The sequence below is a fragment of the Zonotrichia leucophrys genome, chromosome 17, assembly GCF_028769735.1.
Source record: "Zonotrichia leucophrys gambelii isolate GWCS_2022_RI chromosome 17, RI_Zleu_2.0, whole genome shotgun sequence".
Classification (NCBI taxonomy): Eukaryota; Metazoa; Chordata; class Aves; order Passeriformes; family Passerellidae; genus Zonotrichia; species Zonotrichia leucophrys.
In genome coordinates, this window is record NC_088186.1 from 10303655 (window position 1) to 10321775 (window position 18121).

An 18121-nucleotide genomic window follows, 5' to 3' on the forward strand; every position below is an offset into this window, starting at 1 on the left:
CCGGAGCCAGCAGCAGCAGCCGAGCGCCGCCGCGGGCACATGGGGGCTGCAGCCGGCGGAGGAGCCGCTCGCCCGGCCCGGGGGATGCAGCTCGGGGGCCGCGGTTGGTAGGTGCTATAAGCCAAGGATGCAGCTCAGGGGCCGCGGTTGGTAGGTGCTATAAGCCAAGGATGCAGCTGAGGGCCGGACCCGGGGCTGGGCAGGACCCGGCTCAGGCTGAGGGAGCCGCACGGGGTGCCAGGAGCGCTGGTGTCCTTGGGGATCCAAGCTCCGCTCCCTGCCCCGCTCTCTCCTGGGGAACTGTGGCTCCTGCACGGCTCATCTGCCACCAGGCTGGGCTTGAGGGTTGGTAAGGGGCATCCAGGGAGAGCGAACGGGCATTTGTACTGCGGGGATGTTTTGAGGTTTCCCCTAAAATTTGGGCTGTGCTCGCCTGTGCCGTCGGCACCAGCTGGCTCTTACTGTGGGATCAGCATTGCAATGTGCCCACAATGTGGATTTTCTGCTCCGGGACTTTTGCAGCCTTTAGATACCGTCTCTGGACTGGCACTGGGGACCAACCAGCAGGTTCAGGCTGGAATTGCAGCCGTGGCATGCTCGGAGTCTCGCTGGGGATGGATGGGCTGGGATGCGGAGCTGGGGCTGCGGGGCAGCTGCGGGTCGGGGCTGGCAGCTCGGGGCGGTGCCGAGCCCCTGGTGGCGGCGTGGGGAGGGTCGGTCTCGAGTTGGGGCTGGCACCGTGAGCAGGTGCTGACACCGAGATGCGGGGTGCGAGCCGAGCCTGCAGCCGAGCTCCTCTCCCCGGGCACGGAGCTGTTGCCCTCGGGTGGGCTCCGCTTCCCGCTGCGCTCCGGGGCCGCAGGGCTGGGGCTGGGCAGAGCCCTGTGAGCAGAGACCCCCGGGAATGCAGGGATGGGGATCGGGATTTGGGCAGGTGTTGGGGAAGATGAAACAGGAAAGTCTTCTAATATGATTGTCTGGCAAAATATTTTGAGAATATGGAAACTATAAGCAAAACTATGAACTGACAGCAAGCTTTGAGATACCTTAATACTGAACAACTGGAAAACAATGGTGTGGCCAGCTGAAGGTGATCCCCTTTTGATGGAACAACACCCTCTGCTTGCAGACAGGCCCAAGGCTCAGAGCAGACCCTACAGCTTGGCAGAAGGGGCCAAAGAGGAGTTTTTAGGGTTTAAAATGTAACAGAGTATGGTAATGTAATGATTCTTATAGGCTGTGTGTAAATGCTATAGGATTTGTATCTTGTACTAGATTGGTTAGTGAGAATGAGAATATTCAACACAGAAGAAGATTTATTGTATTGTAACAGGAAACTTGCTCTATTACGCTTTTGCTCTCTTGCCCTCTCACTCTCTCACCCTCTCATCCTCTCTCCCCCTCTCTTCTCTCATTCCTGCTCTGAGCTGTGTTTGGCAGCTCCCAGCAGGGCCCTGCACCTTTGCAATAAACCCCAAGTTCCAGACCTGGCTCCAGAGATCTCTCGTCTCTGCCTGTCCCGACGCTCCTACAGGCAGGGATCCCCCCGTGCTTCCCCCCGAGGGCTTCTCCTGCCAGGCTTCGCGGTACAAACATCCCCCCCCATCTCCCATCTGCGCCTCCACCCTCCCTGCCCTGCCGCAGGCATTGCTGCTCGGGCTCAGACACCCGCGCCCTTTTGCTGTTCCGCTAATTGCCCGGGATCAATTATTCATTGTGCAGTAATGAAGCCGGGCGAGGGTAGAAAACCCGGCTGAGCAGTGAGCCCTGGGCTCTGGCCGGCCTCGCTGGGTGAGGAGCACAGCTCGGGGAATGTTCCTTGTGAGCACTTTCACAATGACTGCCACGAAGACTTTCTCAAGTTTTGGTAGTTCTGCTTTGCATTTCTGGCTTTGCTTTCTTCCCCTCAGCCCCGTGTGTGCTTCAGATGCTGCTCCCTGTAGCTGGGAGCTTCCTTGGTTCTTAGAAGTCACTTTTAAATCCTGAGCTGCTCAACGGCCTTTCACAGAAGTTTCCAATCTGGTGGATCATGGGGCACAGTTTGTCCCATGTTAAGAACCCAAATTGAAAAATATTTTCCTTCTGCTTTAGGAAAGATCTACTTTGGAAAGATTGGTTTTCCTGGATGATGTGGGTGCTCTTTTTTGCATCAGCTGCAATCCAGCTGGTGTGGAGTTCCAGCACAGGGAACCCACTGCTGTCTGCATCTCTCCCAAAATAACCTTGGTCTCATTCCCATGGAGTTAAAGCTTCTGGGGACAGGTGAGGCATCTCAGAGCAAAGGTCCTTGAAGGGCAGCAGGAGCCAGAGAGGGACACAGGGAGGATGGAGCTGCCATGGTTGGGGACAGCCACAAGATTGGCTCCTCCTGCAGAGTCCCAGGAGGTCCATCCACCCTCCTGGTGAGAGCACAGCTGGAGCAGCACATCCCTTGCTCTCCTGCTACATCCATGTCCAACAGCTGCAGGGACTTCCCTGCTTTTCCCAATCCCTGCTTTTGGCTGAGGAGGTACCTGGGTGCAGAGCAGCTCTCTGAGCTGGGTTTTGCCTCCACAAAAGAAAGAGAAAACCTGAGCATCCCCATCAGGAGCCAGGAAAGGCTCAATTAAATATCCCTGTGGCCAGGCATTCCTTGAGCCACAGTGGCTTCATAACTGAGAGGAGCAGAGACTTTGAAATGAGAAGCTGAAAGCCTCAAAACCCAAAAATCCCTGACCTCCCCTTGCTGGGGATTCCAGGTAATGCCACCTGTGCCAGCACTTCTGGCAGTGGGAGAGCTGGCAGCAGCACCAGGGCAAGGGCAGGGCAGGCTCCAGCTCTCAGTGTGCTGTCTCTGTGGTTGGGGTTTCCCCAGCTGGAAGCCCCAGCTGTGGGCCAGCAGCAAGGCCACATATTAAAAGAAATGCTGGAGAAGTCAAGGTTGTGATGGCACTTATTGAAATTTTCTCTGCTGGTGAGCTGGAACAGTCCTGGATGTGAGCAGCAGCTCAGAAAAACCTGAGTTTGAAGTACAGACCAAGGAGCAGAGGGTTTGCAGTTCTTCTGCCCTGCCTTGGTTTCAAGAAAACTTTAAAAACTTGAAAAAAACCTAATTTTTGAGATAGTGAGTGATCCTTGATGGCAAAGAGAACCCAGGGAGTGGGTAACAGGTGCAAGGTTTGAGGATGTTGGAGCAGGCAGGGCAGTGTTGCCTTTTTTTTGGAGTGTGTTGATATTTGCTCAATGAGGAGATAATTCTCAGGAACTCTCTTGCTGTTTCTCTGGTCTCAGTCCTCTCATCCTCCTTCCCTAAAATGACCTCAGAGAGCCATCCTGGGCTTTGGAGGCAGCTCTTGCTTCTGCTTTCTCTTCCCCTTCTCAGGAAATGCTGCCTTGGCCTCTGAGTCTGAGACAGAAACTGGAGGAGTGAAGTGTGAGATGCTCCAGGGAGGATGGAGTAAATCCCCTCAGCCCTGCCCTGATGCAGACAGGGAAACCCAGAGGCTGGGAATGGCAAAACCACTTTGTTGGGTGCAGGGGAGGATTCAGGTGGTGAAAAAAGGGAAATTTGCACATGGACCTCAGGGACAGCCAGATGCTGAGAGCAGTGAGACCAAGGCGTTGGGAATGGAGAAATCCAGATGTTGGCTGCTGGCTCCTGAGCTGCTGCAGTGAGAGCAGGGGATGTTTGGGGAGAGTGGAAGGACAGCAGCTCCCTCAGACAGCACCAGCTCTGCCTCCACTGCTGCTCCTCCAGCAGCCCCTGGGCCATGTGAAGGGGTGAGAAGGTGCCAGCCCCCCTCAGGTACTGGAGAAGCTGCTCAGTGGCTCCAGGGCCTAAAAGGGCTCCAGGAGAGCTGGGGAGGGAATTTGGGCAAGGGGCTGGAGTGCCAGGACACAGGGAATGGCTTCCACTGCCAGAAGGCAGGGATGGATGGGACACTTGGGAGGAATTCCTGGCACAGGGTACCCAGAGCAGCTGTGGCTGCCCCTGGATCCCTGGCAGTGCCCAAGGCCAGGTTGGCTGTGGCTTGGAGCAGCCTGGGACAGTGAACCCCATGGAAGGGGCTGGGCTAAGATGGGTTTTAGGTCCCTTTCAACCCAAACCATCCTGGTGAGCTTGTGTAACCTGGTCACATCCCCATTCCTGAGGTCTCAATCAGCTTTGGGCAGCAAGGTGGCCTTGGCTGATGAAGAGCTGATGAAATCCCTGGTGCTGATGCAGTCCCAGCCAGGAGCAGCTCCGTGGGCTGGCAGTGATGGCATTGCTGCCTCTCCCCAGCCCAGGTGATGCTGAGCAGAGCTCAGCCCTGTGCAGACAGCATTTCACAGCCCTGGTGATGCTCTCAGCCCGAGATGGAACCGGCCCTGGCTCATGGTGAGGCTGCTGCTCATCCCCTCCATGCCAGAGAAGAGCAGCAGAGGCTCTGATTGAATTAGTGCAAGGATTTAATTTAATCCCCAAATGTCTCTCATTTTAAAGGAGCCTGTTCATTTCCTTCTAGGACCTTATCAGATGCAGGCACCCAGCACTGTGAACAGGACTGGGCAGGGAGGCAGTGTTGGGGGAGGGCTTTGTGGGCACTGACTCCAGGGCTGTGTGGGTTTTTCCTCTAATTATTTCATGAGATAATGATGACAGTGATTGCAAGACAAATAAAACATCAGCAGCATCATTGAGGCAGCTCTGGTGCAAATGGGCAGCCTGGCAGGGCAGGGCTGGAACATTCCCTTCTTACAGGGAATTAATGTGTAATTTCACCCCAAGGGTGGGTGAGGGAGCATTTGCTTTGTGCCTGACACCAAATCCAGCTGTAGAGTGATGCCATGAAGGAACCAAGCACAACGTGGTCTCTGAATTTGCGTTCTGACTCTCTGGGGGAGTTCAGGTGATGCTGAATCACTGCTGGGTGAGCCAGGCTGGGTGGGACAGAGCTGCTGCTCTCTGTGCTACAGGTGCCACAGGGACCCTTTGGGTGTGATAGACCAGGACAGGGCACAGCTGGACACGTGTGGGCTGTGGCACTGAGCTCCAGCATCTTCCTGGAAACCTGCCCAGCTCTTTGCCCCCTGAGCTCAGGCTGGGGGGTGTCTGTGCTGTCCCCTCTGTGCACAGGGGGCTCACACCCCCCACCCCCGGTGTTTCCTGGAGGTGACAGCAGTTCTGCAGCCCAACATCTGCACACAGCTGCTGGGGATGTCCTGGATATCCCCTCTGTGCTCTGGGGGATGAGGGGTGTCCCCTGCAGGGTGGCTGTCCCTGGGTTGCTGTCACAGGCTGGGACCTCCACGGGGATGGAACCTCTGTCCATTCTGTGTGTGCCTCTTCCCAAAGGGATGTGTGGCTGGATGAGCTGACTCCTGGGCTGCTGCTCCTTTTGAAGCTGAAGTCAGGGCTGTCTTTGTTAGCTCCAACTTGCTGGTGTCACTGGGTTTGTGAAAATGCGTGGATCTCAGCTGGGATACGACTTCTTTTCTGGGTGATTTGTTAGCTGGGGGTGGTCCTGTGGAACAGTCCCTGCCCCAGGACCTGTGAAGGAGGGAATTGCTTCTTAAAGAGAGGATTTTCTCTCCTTTGGTCTTTTTTCCCTTGCTGGGCTGGTTTTGCCCCTTTGGCTTAGACACAAAAATCACACAGGACCCTGCTCTGGCAAGGGAGGGCTCATCAGAGGCTCCCCCTGCTCACAAAAACAACCTTGGAGCTTCTTTCCCTTGGGCTTTTCCCTTTGAAAGGACAGAGCTTGCTCAGGCCTTCTCCAAAAGGCAAAGAGACCTGGAAAAACCATCCCCAAAGGCACAAACCCCGGCAGGGGCTGGCAGGAGCGGCTGTGGTTTTGTAGCCCAGAGCTCGGGCTGAGCTGGGGCAAGGCAGGGATGGGCAGAGCCCGGCGCTTCCCCTCGGCCTTTGATGATAACGCGGTGCAGGAGGGGCCAGAGCTGCCGAGGAGCTGCTGGGTTTCTCTGCAGCCCTGGGGGATCCCGGCAGGGCAGCAGCTCCAGCAAACATCGGGGTGAGGATGCTGCCACGGCTCTGCCTCTGTGGCTGGAGCCCAGCTGGTGCCCTGGGATTCCTCAGAATCCCCCTCAGTGGGAGCTGAGTGCCACCATCCCGCTCCTGCCAGCCGGGGGACCTGGTGTTCCAGGGCTCGGGAGCAGGGCTGGCTGCTGACAGCAATGGGTGACTTGGCACCACCTGGGGACGATGCCATCCCACCCCACCAGAGCACTGCTAGCGTTGTACAAATCGGTGCCAGCCTTGTAGGTGGGGTGTGAGGAGGTGAAAGGCTCCTCAGGAAGGTGCCAGAGAGATCTGGGGATTTGGGGTGCTTCTGGTTTCATCCTTCTCTATCTTCTCCTCTGGCAGATGCTGGAGACGGACGCCGAGAAGCCGGGGCAGATGCCCTCGGAGGATGGGAAGGCAGCAGTGGGTGATGCCCCTCTGGCTGCCAAGGCGGTGGCTCTGGCCGAGCCCTGGGACGCTCTGGGGGCCACCCAGGCTCCTCTCCCGGCGGAGAAGCAGCCGGTGGCCACGGCAAAGGGAGAGGAGCAGCCCGGCCCCCTGCCCGCCTTTGTGATCCCCGAGCTGCGGCTGGACAGCACCTTCAGCCAGAGCGCCGCGGGCACGGGCGGCGCCACGGACGGCGAGGACGAGGAGGAGGATGAGGAGGAAGATGAGGACGAGGAGGACGAGGAGGAGGAGGAGGACAGCGACGAGCAGTACCTGGAGAGGAACGAGCTGAAGCGCAGCAGCATGATCGAGACGGGCGGGCAGGCCGGCTACACCCTGAGCGTGCAGGGCTCGCTGCGGCGCCGCACGCACAGCGAGGGCAGCCTCCTGCAGGAGAGCAAGGGCCACTGCTTCACCTCCGACACCACCCTGCACTGCCCCGACAGCCAGGGCACCGCCGCACGCTGGGCCCTGCCCTCCCCCAGGACCCTCAAGAAGGAGCTGGTCAAGAACGGCGGCTCCATCCACCAGCTGACCATGCTCTTCTCGGGCCACAGGAAGGTACGAGACGTGGTGCAGGGACAGCTCCTGGGCTGGAGGTGTCCTGCCATATGGGCCCTGTCTCCATGGCCATGGCAAAGCCCCCTTCTGAGGGTCCCTGCCCCTGGCAGCAGCTCTGGAGGTGCCAGCACCCAGGCATGGCACACACAGCAGCGTGCTGGGGCCGTGGGTGGCACTGCCACTGCTGCACCCATGGCCTGGGCAGCGCTGTCTGCTGGGATGCTGGTGGCTGAGTGTCCCTGGGGATCTGGGAATGCACTGGGAGAGTCCCTGGTGACAGTCCCCAGTGTGCAGGGGGTGCAGGAGCAGTGGGACCCTCTGCCCCAGCAGCCTTCTGCAGGGCTTTGGCCACTGTGGGTCCATCTCGTGGAGCAGCTGTGCTCAGCAGGGATGTGTGACCCCCTGTGCTGCAGGAGGGGCAGCAGAGGCCGTGCTGAGGCAGCTCTGCCCAGGACTGGCCTGTGCAGTCCCAGGGTCTGGGGTGCTCCTGAGCCCCCAGAGCAGAGCTGGCCCTGGCTGCATGGTGCAGGAATGAGCTGCCAGTGCAGAGACCATTCATGGCAGTGCTGCTGTCCCCATCCTCCCCAGGTGGCACTGGCAGGGTTCTGGGAGTGGCCCCAAACCCTGCTGTGCCCCATCCCCAGCTCTGGGTGCTGCTCGGGGCTCTGGTGCTCAGCACAGGCTGCAGTGCAGTGCTCAGGGTGTGCTCCCAGCTCAGGACCTCGTTTACAGCTCAGGACCATCCCTGCTGCTTGGGAGCACCTTGCAGAGGCACATTCTGCTCCAGAGCAATGGCTCCTTGGCAGGAGAGGCTGCTACAGATCCTGGGGTTAAACCCAGGCTGGGTTAACCCTTTTCCTGCCACGCTGCTTGAAAAGCCACCCTGATGCTGTTTCCTGGAGGAATTTTTGGGCTCAGCTGGTGAGAGCCCTTCCCAGGGCTACAGACTGCAGGGATGGGACTGCTGCCTGCAGGGGAGTCCAAATTTTCCTGGAGACTGAGGCCAACAATTAATTGTGTGCCGGAGGAGATGGAGGGTTCAGACCCGCCCTATCCCCGATAAAGAAAAGCCACCCTTGTGTCAGGGACGCGGTCGCTGCCTGTCACACGTGCGAGGGAGGCGGTGACAGCGACAGCGACAGCGCCAGCGCCGGCTGGGAGCGTCCCGTGAGCGGTGCCCTGAAGGAGAGCTCACAGTGCCGCTGTGTGTGCAGCCCCGAGCCTGCAGCCCTGAAACCCTGCATCCCTGCATCCCTGCAATCCTGCATCCCTGCAGCACTGCCCGAGCCGGGTGGGCTGTGTGTCCCTGCCCCGGGGAGCGCCCTCTCTTCTTCCTGCTCTCACCTGGGGAGATGTTTTCCCGAGAGGTGAACAGAGCTCCTCCTGCGTTAAACTGTTCTGAAGGTGCACATTAGACTGGGATTTTTGGGGCAGGGAATGGCAGCCTGTGCTGGCGGAGAGGGCAGTGTGGTGGCTGCACCTCCTTGCAGGAGCTCTGGCTGCCTGGAGCCTAAATCCCTGCCCATGTGTTCTTCTAGGCATCCCTGCCTGTTCCTGCTGCCCTGCTCCCTGCTCACATCACCCTGCTCACACTCCCCCATTCCCACTGCTCTGTTCTCACTGCTCTGATCCCACTGCCCTGCTCTCATTGTCTTATTCCCACTGCTCTGCTTCCACCACCCCATTCCCATTGCCCTATTCCCCCTGCCCCATTCCCACTGTCCTGCTCCCATTCCCCTGTTCCCACTACCCCATTCCCACTGCTCTGCTTCCACCACCCCATTCCCACTGCCCCATTCTCACTGCCCTGTTCCCATTGCCCTATTCCTGTTCCCATTGCCCTATTCCCACTGCCCCATTCCCGCCGTGCTCCCACTGTTCCCCTTGCTCTGCCTCTCCAGCTGCCAGTGGAGGGAGTGCAGCAGTCAGGGAAGGCAGACACGGGGCTGAGCCACTGTGGGATTGCAGCCCCTGCCTACACTTTGGGAACACTTCCATTGCTCTGTGCCCTTGATTAGTTCAATGAAACCTCCCAGCTTTTTGGAGCAGGACACTGATGCACAATTCCCACAGGGAATTCCCCACCAAGCTATCAAACACTGGCAACACCTGCACCCAGCTGCAGGGCCTTGCTGCAGGGCCATCACCTCCATCAGCCTTGGTTATTTTCCCATCTGGAAGTGTGTCAGAGGGGCTCATCCCACAGCCTCTTTTAACCCCATCGTGCCCGCTGTGCCTCCCCGTCCCCCCTTCCCGCGGTGGGGTTTGGAGCTGGATGTTTTATGGGCACGGTGGGGAGCCTGGGGCTCCTCGGGAGAGCTCTGCCGCTGCCTTTTGTCCCCGAGGCCGGAGCCTGTGCGGACAATGGCAGGAAGGCGCGGCCAGCCCGTCTGCCGGGGCCGCAGCGGCCGGGGCCGCATTGTTCGGGCCGATAAACTCCGGAAAGCGGGGCCAGAATGGAAGGAAATGTCCGGAACCCCGGGCCCGGGGCTGCGGGGCTGAGCGCTGGGTTCCCACGGCCCGGCCGCGGGGGATGAGCCTGGAAAGTGCCCGGCAGGGACACACAGCCCCCGGGGCTCTGAAACACCCCACGGCCAGGGCGGGCCCCGAGTGCCACCATGTCCCCTTGGTTCCATCGGGCCCTGCAGTGTCACAGTGCTCCCTGCGCTCCCTGAGGCCCCGCATCACCCAGCCCAGGCCATTGCCCTGCTTCCAGTCACTCCCAGTATGATCCCAGTGACCCCCAGTCTCACTCAGTATATCCCAGTTGCCCCCAGCATGCTCCCAGTCACTCCCACTTCCTCCCAGTTGCTTCCAGCATGATTCCAGTTGCCCACAGCTACTCAGAGTCACCATCAGTGCAGTTCCAGTTGCTCCCAGTATATCCCAGTTTTCCCCAAAATGGTCCAAACTGCCCTCAGCATGTTCCTGGTCACTCCCTGTACGATCCCAGTCCCCCTCAGTGTCATCCCAGTTGCACCCAGTCACTACCACTAGTACAGTCCCACTCAATGCCAGTATGATCTCAGTGGCTCCCAGTATAGACACAGTCACTCCCAGTTGCTCCAAGTTGCCCCCAATATGGTCCCAGCTGTTCCAAGTGTTGTCCCCTCCTGTTTGGTTACAGACACTCCCAGTACATCCCAGTTGCCCCCAGCATGCTCATTCCCAGTCACCCCAGTTTCCCCAGTATGGTTACAGTTGCCCTCAGGAGGACCTCACTCATTCCCAGTATATCCCAGTTGTCCTCAGGAGGACCTCACTCATTCCCAGTACATCCCAGTTGCCCCAACATGGTTCCCCCCGGGGGTAGGGAAGCAGGGTCGGGATTTGGGGCTGGCTGTGAGCGTCTGCAGCGTGCAGGGATGGATGGAATGCTGAAGCCCCCAGGCCATGGTGATCCCGGGGGTCTCCCCGCCTGGTGCCAGCCTTTGTGGCTCTGCTGGTGCTGCCCTGAGCTCATGGCACATCCCAGATCCCCCTGGTTTGTCCAGGCTGCCCTGGAGCAGCCGTCAGAGAGCAGACTTGTAAACTGCAATGGTATGATTCAATTATAAGTGAACTGCTCTAATTTGTCCTGCCTGGGGACTGCTGGAAACTCCTGATTGATTTTGGGTGCCCAGCCTGGTTCTGGGGGGCTCTGTGGGCAGTGGCAGAATCCCTGTGCCCACTCAGGAGTAGGAGCATCAGGAGTGGGGATTGAATGTCCTCCCTGTAGGAGGTTCCAGTGTCAGCACCTTGAACCTGGAGGGTACCTGGGCTGTGGCCCTGGGGTCTCCTTGGATGCTCCAGGAGCATCATGAGCTGAAGATGGCAGAGGATGAGCAAGGGCAGGGAGGTTCCTGTGTCAGGAGCTTGTCCTGTGTCACTGCCATCCTGGGGAAGGGGCCCTGTGAGTGCTGTGGGTCTGGGTGGGTGCTGTGGGCATGCTGGCCCTGCTGGCTGGTGACACAGAGTGACACTGTGGGCACGTCCTGGTGTGATGACAGACACTGTTCTTCTGTTCCCCCAGCTGAGTGGAGCAGACCCCGAGTGCAGCTGTGACGAAGGGGACGAGACCTCCCGCAAGAAACGCAGCAAGAGCCTGTAAGTGTCACACTGGGGGTGGCACCAGGGGGTGCCAGGGCTGTTTGTGGGGTCAGACACCTCAGCCTCGCCCTGCTGGAGCCCTCAGGATCCCTGTCTCCCCCCTGACTTTTTCCAGCAGCAAAGCCACACACTGGGGTCCCACTTCAGATGGAATTGTTTCCAGGGAGGGTGCGGGGTGTGCTGGGGGCACTGCCCAGCCCAGCCGGGAGCCCAAATCCCACCGAGCCCAGGCAGGGCGAGGACACCGGCTCTGGGGAAAAGCAGCGTGCCCGGGTTCAGGGAGAGGACATGGAAACGCTGAAATCTGAGCTGGGGGCCTCCTTCCCGCTGGCCCCATGCCGGGAGGGGAATGGGGAGGTGGGATGGGGAGGGTCAGGCTCAGCCCTCGCCGCACATCCGCGGCAGCGCGGTGGGAGCGGGGACCGCGGGGACCCCCAGGGACACCGGCAGCTCTCTGCTGCCCCCGGTAAGGCTTCGGGGTGCCAAAATGTGGGTGCGAGCAAGGACAAGGCAGCCGTGGCCTTTGCTGCCCTCAAACGCAGCTGCAGCTGCGGGGGGCAGAGGCACGGGTGAGGATGTGCGGGAGCGAATCCGGGTGAGGATGTGCGGGAGGGAACTCCCGGTGCCGGGGCTGCCCCGTGCCACGTGTGCCCGCTGCCCTGCTCCCTGCTCAATCACCCCGCGCCCTGTGCCGGGCAAACGGAGCAGCCACACGTGCTCGGAGCGGCCCGGGCTGCGAGGGGGCTGCGCACGCCGCTGTGCCAGCGAGCGGCACTGTGGGCCCGCGCTGCCGCAGCGCTGCCGCCTATTTTTAGCTCTTTTTATTATTTCCCCCCCTCCCAGCACTGGAAATGAAAGCAAAGCCCTTGGAGCAGGGACGTCCCCGCGGCCGCGGGGGGAGGCTGGGCCCCCCTGGTCAGGAGAGGGCTCCGCTCACCTTGAGCGGCGGGGGATGCTCGGGGGATGCTCCGGGGAGCGCTGGCAGCGCCATTGGCTGCGCCGCCCGTCCCCGCCGGCCCCGGGACTATTTATGGGGCGGGGGCCGCGGTCCGCACTGCTCCTCTCCCGGCACTCGCTGCCGGCCTCCATGTGCCACGCCATGGTGGACTTCTCGGAAAAATACCTGGAAAGGTAGGACAGCCAGCGTCCTGCGAGGAACGGGGGTGTGCTGCCCCGGGGATGGTTTGGAAGCAGCGCGGGGTGATGGTGCTGGGCCTCGTGGTCATGCTGGGGTGCTGGGGCAGATCGATTTATAGAGGCAACTCCGTGGTGAAATCAGCAATTATTTTGTGGAATTACTTTTGCTGGGGCATTTATTGTGCAGTGTGGCCGCAGCTGGGGGCTGTGCTGCCCGTGGCTGTCACAGCCTGGGTCAGTGCCACCCCTTCTGTGCAAGGGTGTGCAAGAGGAGCAGCATGTGGAAGTTGGGGAGCTTCTTTGGGAGGTGTTTGCCTGGTGTGTTCCAGCTGGGAAATCCACCCAGGGGCCAGGATCACCTGCCTGGTGTGTTCCAGCTGGGAAATCCACCCAGGGGCCAGAATCACCTGCCTGGTGTGTGCCAGCTGGCCCAGTGCCGAGGGTTGTGTTGTGGGGGTGTCACACAAGGGGTGTTCAGTGCTCTGCCAGCCCTGCCAGGTGCCCACTGCTGCCCTGCTAAACTGGGAGCACTGCTGGGAACAACTGGGAGCTGCTGCCCCGCTGAACTGGGAGCACAGCTGGGATCGCTGCTCGGGGCTGTGGATGGCTGGTCCCGTGTCCTGGCGGCTTCCCGGCTGCCGGCGGCGCTGGCGGCGCAGGGATGGGAGGCAGATGGGGTTTGGAGCGTGAGGCTCCGTGTTTGGATCTGCTTTTCCCACATTAGCGGGTGCCTGACGTGCGTCCTGCTGGGATCACAGCCCAGGGGGTGTGAAGGCAGTGAAACTGGGTCCTTGAGGGTATGGACGCCACCAGGGACTGGGGGGAGTGATTGCCCTCTACAATCATTCTGTGGCTCATTGGACTGAGCCCTGGGGTTGTTGCACCTTTTATTTTACTCTCCTGGGACTGGGGAGAGCTGTGGGTCTGGAGAACATCACCTGGGGTGGTGCATCCGTGCCCTGAATCCCTCCTGTCCCCCTCGTGTCCCTGGGCATGGCTTGGCCAGGTAGAGGTGGCTTCTCTGAGCATCCTTGCTGTGCCACCTGTGGCAGATCCTGTAACGTTAAATTTGCAGAATCAGAAAGAGCAAGAAGTGAAAACTGAAGCTGCTTGCCTGATGAGATGTTGTCAGATAAGGAGCTTCAGATTTAGGGGGCAGAGTCCATGTGTGTTGAGAAAAGACTGATGCTCTTAAGTTTTGATAAATACATTATACCCACAAGCAGTGAAACACTGTCTATGAGCACTTTATGATGAGATCGAGGAGAGGTATTTTAAATGGAAGAAATTAAAAACACAGATGGAAGCTATAATTCTTTCTAGTTATAAGCGTTCCAGCCACATGTAATTAAGATAGCAATATACTTGTTTTTTTACGAGTGACAGATCAGTGCCATTGGGAGAAGACTGCCAGAAAAGGGAGTGAGAAGCGAGGCCCAAGCGCTAGAATTGTCCTTGCTGCATTTTTGGGGTTTTGGGGGTGTTTGGGGGTGTTTGGTCCCCGCGGTGTCCGGGTGCAGTGACCGCGCGATGCCACGCGGGGGCAGCACCGCCCGTCCCATCCCTGCTCCTGAATTGGGGGGGGGCTCCTTTTCCCACGGCGCTTCCCAAAAATCCGAAATCCGCACAGCTTTGTGTGCCCGCAGCTCCCGGGGGCAACCGCGACCCCGCGGCCCTGTGTCCCTCAGTCTGTCTGTCCAGGGATGCCGGAGCTGCGCGGGTGACAGAGCGGGGTGTCTTTGCCCCAATGCCCTGCGCTGCCAATCCCGGCCACCCCTTAGGGAAATGTCCCCAGGCCGTGTCCCGCACGGGCTGGCACCGCACGGTGTGAACACCGTGGGGTGTGCGTGTGTGGGTGCCCACGCAGGGGCACACGGGGCAGCGAGGTCCCCAGTGCTCTCAGCCCGCTCCGCCCCGCCGCCGGCCCCGCTGCCTTCCCCGCGCTCTATAAATAACCCTCGTAAATCCTCGCCGTGATTATTTTTCCCCGCCGTCTCTTGAAAGGCCCCACTATCCGCCTCGGCGCTGATTTTTCCACCTTTCCTCAAGTTTCCCCAGCAACGGCAGAGCCGTCCCAGCCAGCGGCGGGGCTGACACAGCCTTTACTCACTCACTCACTCGCACTCCCGGGCCGCCCCACGGCGCATTTAAAGCTCCCCGAGCTGCGCCCTCCCACTTCCCGTTCGCGCTGGAGCGCGGCAGGAGCGCGGCTCGGGCCGGCACAGCGTCCCCGCTGCCGTCCCCGCTGCCGTCCCCGCTGCCGTCCCCGCTGCCATCCCCGCTGCCATCCCCGCGGCCATGCCCTTCTTTCGCGACCTGTCCAAGCCGCAGCCGCTGGAGTTCCACGCCGAGATGCTGCTGGCGGTGCAGCGGCCGCACACGGGCAGCCTGCAGCGCCGGCACACCATGAAGGAGTAGGTGCTGGTGGGCGAGGGGCCGCAGGGAGCCGCGGGTCCCCTCGCCCGTTCCGCTCACACTCGCTCTTCTCCCTAGAGCCAAGGACATGAAGAACCGCCTGGGGATTTTTCGGCGGCGGAACGAGTCCCCCGGAGCCAACCCCTCCGGCAAGCTGGACAAAGTGCTCAAATCGCTCAAGTAGGTGCTGCGAGCCGGCGGTGCGGGCTCGGGGAGCGCGGGGATGGGGATGGGGACCGTGGGGATGGGGACCATTGGGGTTTGGGGACCTTGCAGACTTGCGGACAAGCTGTGGTCTGGAGCTCCTCACCTCCAGGGAAGCTGCGTTCACCCCGTTTGGGGAAGCTGTGCACAAAGTTTTTGTGTCTGGAGGAACATTTGAAATATTTTTTTGGATGAAAATCTCCTGTTGGAGGGTGAGAGGCGCTGCCTGCACAGTGGCACCGCAGCAGCTCGGGCTGGAAATTTACCTGACAGCAGCGTTCTCCCAGTGCCTGCCTATGGAACTTTAACTGGCCAGTGGATGGTTTGAAAAACCACTTTGCTCTGGAGATGCTCCAGCAGCTGGAGACAAGCCGTCCCTGCTCTTGCTCCTGGCAGCTTCTCTGGCTGCCTGAATGGGGCAGCTGAAATCCCACTTTTCCACAGCTCTGCATCAGCCAGGTCTTCTTCAATTCTTCCTCAGACACCCCAAGTGCCACAGCTGGTGGCACAGACCCTCTGGGGGTGGATTTTCTTCCTGCCAGCCTAAAGGCAGCGGTTTCCTTTGGGTGGTGCTGCCTGTGCAGAGCCTGGCTCTGCCTTCAGCTGCTCTGCCAGTCCAGTACCAAGGTGGGAGCCAGGGCCAGCCCCTCGGGCACACAGCGTGGCTTTATCCTCTGGAAACATTTAGCAGGAGCTGATCTGGGAGCTGGGAGCAGCTGTGCTGGGCTCACAGCCTGGCTTTTAATCCACTGGAAATGTTTAGCAGGCAGCACAAGCAGCTTTTGCTGCTGAGCTTTGCCAACCTCTGTCCTCTCTCCACAGGCCCACTCCCGAGGAAGCCCTCAAATGGGGGGATTCCCTGGAGAAGCTGCTGCTGCACAAATGTGAGTGTGTGTCCATCCCTTCCCTTGTGTTTGCTGCCAGGGGAATATCCAGACACGTGCCTGGATAAAGCTGGGATTTCCTCTTTAATCCCTTCCGGTGTTTGGGGATGCACAAAGCCAAATTAGCCTCTCCCTGGTGTGCCCCCCTCCTGCTCCTGCCTGGCCCAGGGGGGATCCTGGGGACAGGGCCAGGGAGAGCTTCAGGTCGGGGTGCAGCCCCAGCTTGGGGAGGAGGGGGCAGGGATCCATGGCTGTGCCCAGTTTGGGGCTGTGCTGAGGGACCGTGGAGCAGCTTTAGAACATCTGAGCATGGGAGGACAGCCCTTCTCAGGCACCCCATCCTACACCCAGCCCAGGGCATGGCATGGGGGCCCTGTCCCCACGCCAGCCCAGCCTCCCTTCTGCTCTGGGTGCTGCAGCCAGGCTGGAGATGTGGATCCAGCTCCTGGATGGGCTGTGCTGCCCTGGCAGTGCCATCGCTGCCTGTTTGCACAAGGGGCTTTTTGGGCAGTGCAGGGAGGGGGTTTGGGCTGCAGCTGTGCCAGAGCTGAGGCTCCTGTGGGGCTGAGGCTCCTGTGGGGCTGCTCCCTGGCTGTGAGCAGGGATAGAACCGTGTCCCTTCTCCCACAGACGGGCTCGCTGCCTTCAGGGCCTTCCTGCGCACCGAGTTCAGCGAGGAGAACCTGGAGTTCTGGCTGGCCTGTGAGGAGTTCAAGAAGATCAAATCCCAGTCCAAGATGGTGTCCAAGGCCAAGAAGATCTTTGCTGAGTACATTGCCATCCAGTCCTGCAAGGAGGTGAGGGCTGGCTCCCACGCTGGTGTGCGGCTCCTGGCACGGTGCCTGCCTGGGGAGCTGCTCACCAACCCTGGTTCCTCTGCCCACAGGTCAACCTGGACTCCTACACACGGGAGCACACCAAGGAGAACCTGCAGAACATCACCCGCAGCTGCTTCGACCTGGCACAGAAGAGGATTTACGGGCTCATGGAGAAGGACTCGTACCCCCGCTTCCTCCGCTCTGACCTCTACTTGGACATAATCAACCAGAAGAAGGGCAGCTCCCCGCTGTAGGCCCAAGGACTGTCTGGGGCAGGCTGGGAGCTGTGTGTTTACATGGAATTGGGCAGTGGAGGCCTTCCCAGGAGCTGGTGGGAGCTCGCTGTGCTGCTCGTGCCCCAGGCCGTACGGACAGGGGGCAGCTGAAGGAACTGAGCCGGGCAGGCTGGCACTGCTGCAGCCCCACCATCGCTGGTACGACGCCTTCGGGGTGGCCCCGGCGTGGATTTAGCCTGGAGGGAAGCTCCCACAAGATACTGTGAAGCACCTGCCCCAGCCAGGAGCGTTGCTGGAAGGTGGAGAGTGAGCCCAGCTCGGCAAGGAGGGGATCTCGTGCAGGGCTCTGGCAAGGGGACAGCAGCACCGACACAGATGTGGTCCTGGATTAAAGCCTGGTGAACTGGAGCAGCCCCAGGATGCTGCTGTGCTTCCCTGTGGGCCTCCTCCTTCCCTCCTGGGGCCTCTGGCAGGAGCCCGGCGCTTCCTTGGCTCGTGGTGGGTCCCCCTGGAGCAGCGAGAGCCGGGCCCTTGCCCCGTGCTGGAGGGTGCCAAGCACCCCCTCCTGCCCTCACCCCTGGTTTATTTATTGCCCTCCTGTAGCTGGACACGTTGCTGTGTGCTAGGAAAGCCCCGTGTCCTCCCCGTCCCCAAGTTACAAGTGCAATATTTGTGTGTGTCGCGGCCGAGTCTCCGGCGGAGTGGATGCCTTTTTCTTTTTGCAGGTGTGTAGATTTTGTAAGGTAGCAGGTTTTGTGTGCCAGACCCATTCCCTGGCAGCGGGCCGCTGGGGGAGCCTGGTGTAAATATCAATTACTGATGCCCTGACGACGGAGGGTTTGGTGGTGGAGAAAAGCAGAAAAGCAACTCTGAGCAGCAGCCGCTCTCCTGACTCTGGATAACAATGCTGTGTTGGGAAGCAGGGGTTCCTGCTGGCCCTGGCAGGGCAGGGTGCACTGCCTGCCTCCCAGTTTACAGTGCAAAGCATCTCTGCAGCTAGAAACAAACCTACATTGTCATGGTCATAGGTAAATAAAAGGAGAATATCATTTCTTGTAGCTGGCTTTTGTTCGTGCCGTGTTTGTCAGCACCGGTGGAGCCAGTGCTGAGGAGTGTAAAATCCTGTTGCTGTGTGCCTAAAGAAGGGAAAATCTGATTCCATGAATTTCTGAGCTGTTTTTTATGATGGAGGAGCTGCCAGATGCTCCTGAGGCCAGGTCTGGGTGTAGGAGCAGAGTTCTGCCCAAAGTGAGACCGTTCCCAAGGCCAGTGGTTGCTGTTAAACACAGCAGGGCACAAAGCAGGGAAATGCCCAAACACACCAGTGATCTCCTGCAGCACCAGGTCCCT

At 59.8% G+C, this 18121-nt stretch overlaps 1 protein-coding gene across 4 annotated transcripts in view; it reads left to right on the forward strand.

The window, feature by feature from the left end:
- Window positions 1–17829, forward strand: part of RGS3 (regulator of G protein signaling 3) — a 77971-nt gene extending 60142 nt beyond the window's left edge. For 2 of the 4 annotated variants that reach the window (XM_064727417.1, XM_064727419.1), the window contains 6 exons: window positions 6344–6988; window positions 11001–11074; window positions 14708–14809; window positions 15656–15717; window positions 16348–16514; window positions 16604–17829. In XM_064727417.1, the coding sequence (XP_064583487.1) occupies window positions 6344–6988; window positions 11001–11074; window positions 14708–14809; window positions 15656–15717; window positions 16348–16514; window positions 16604–16789 (1236 nt within the window). In that variant the 3' untranslated portion in view covers window positions 16790–17829. Of the gene's footprint in view, window positions 1–6343; window positions 6989–11000; window positions 11075–11949; window positions 12209–14189; window positions 14629–14707; window positions 14810–15655; window positions 15718–16347; window positions 16515–16603 lie in introns of those variants that run through there. The other 2 variants (XM_064727420.1, XM_064727421.1) reach the window with 2 other exon arrangements.
- The last annotated feature ends 292 nt before the right edge of the window (window positions 17830–18121 follow it).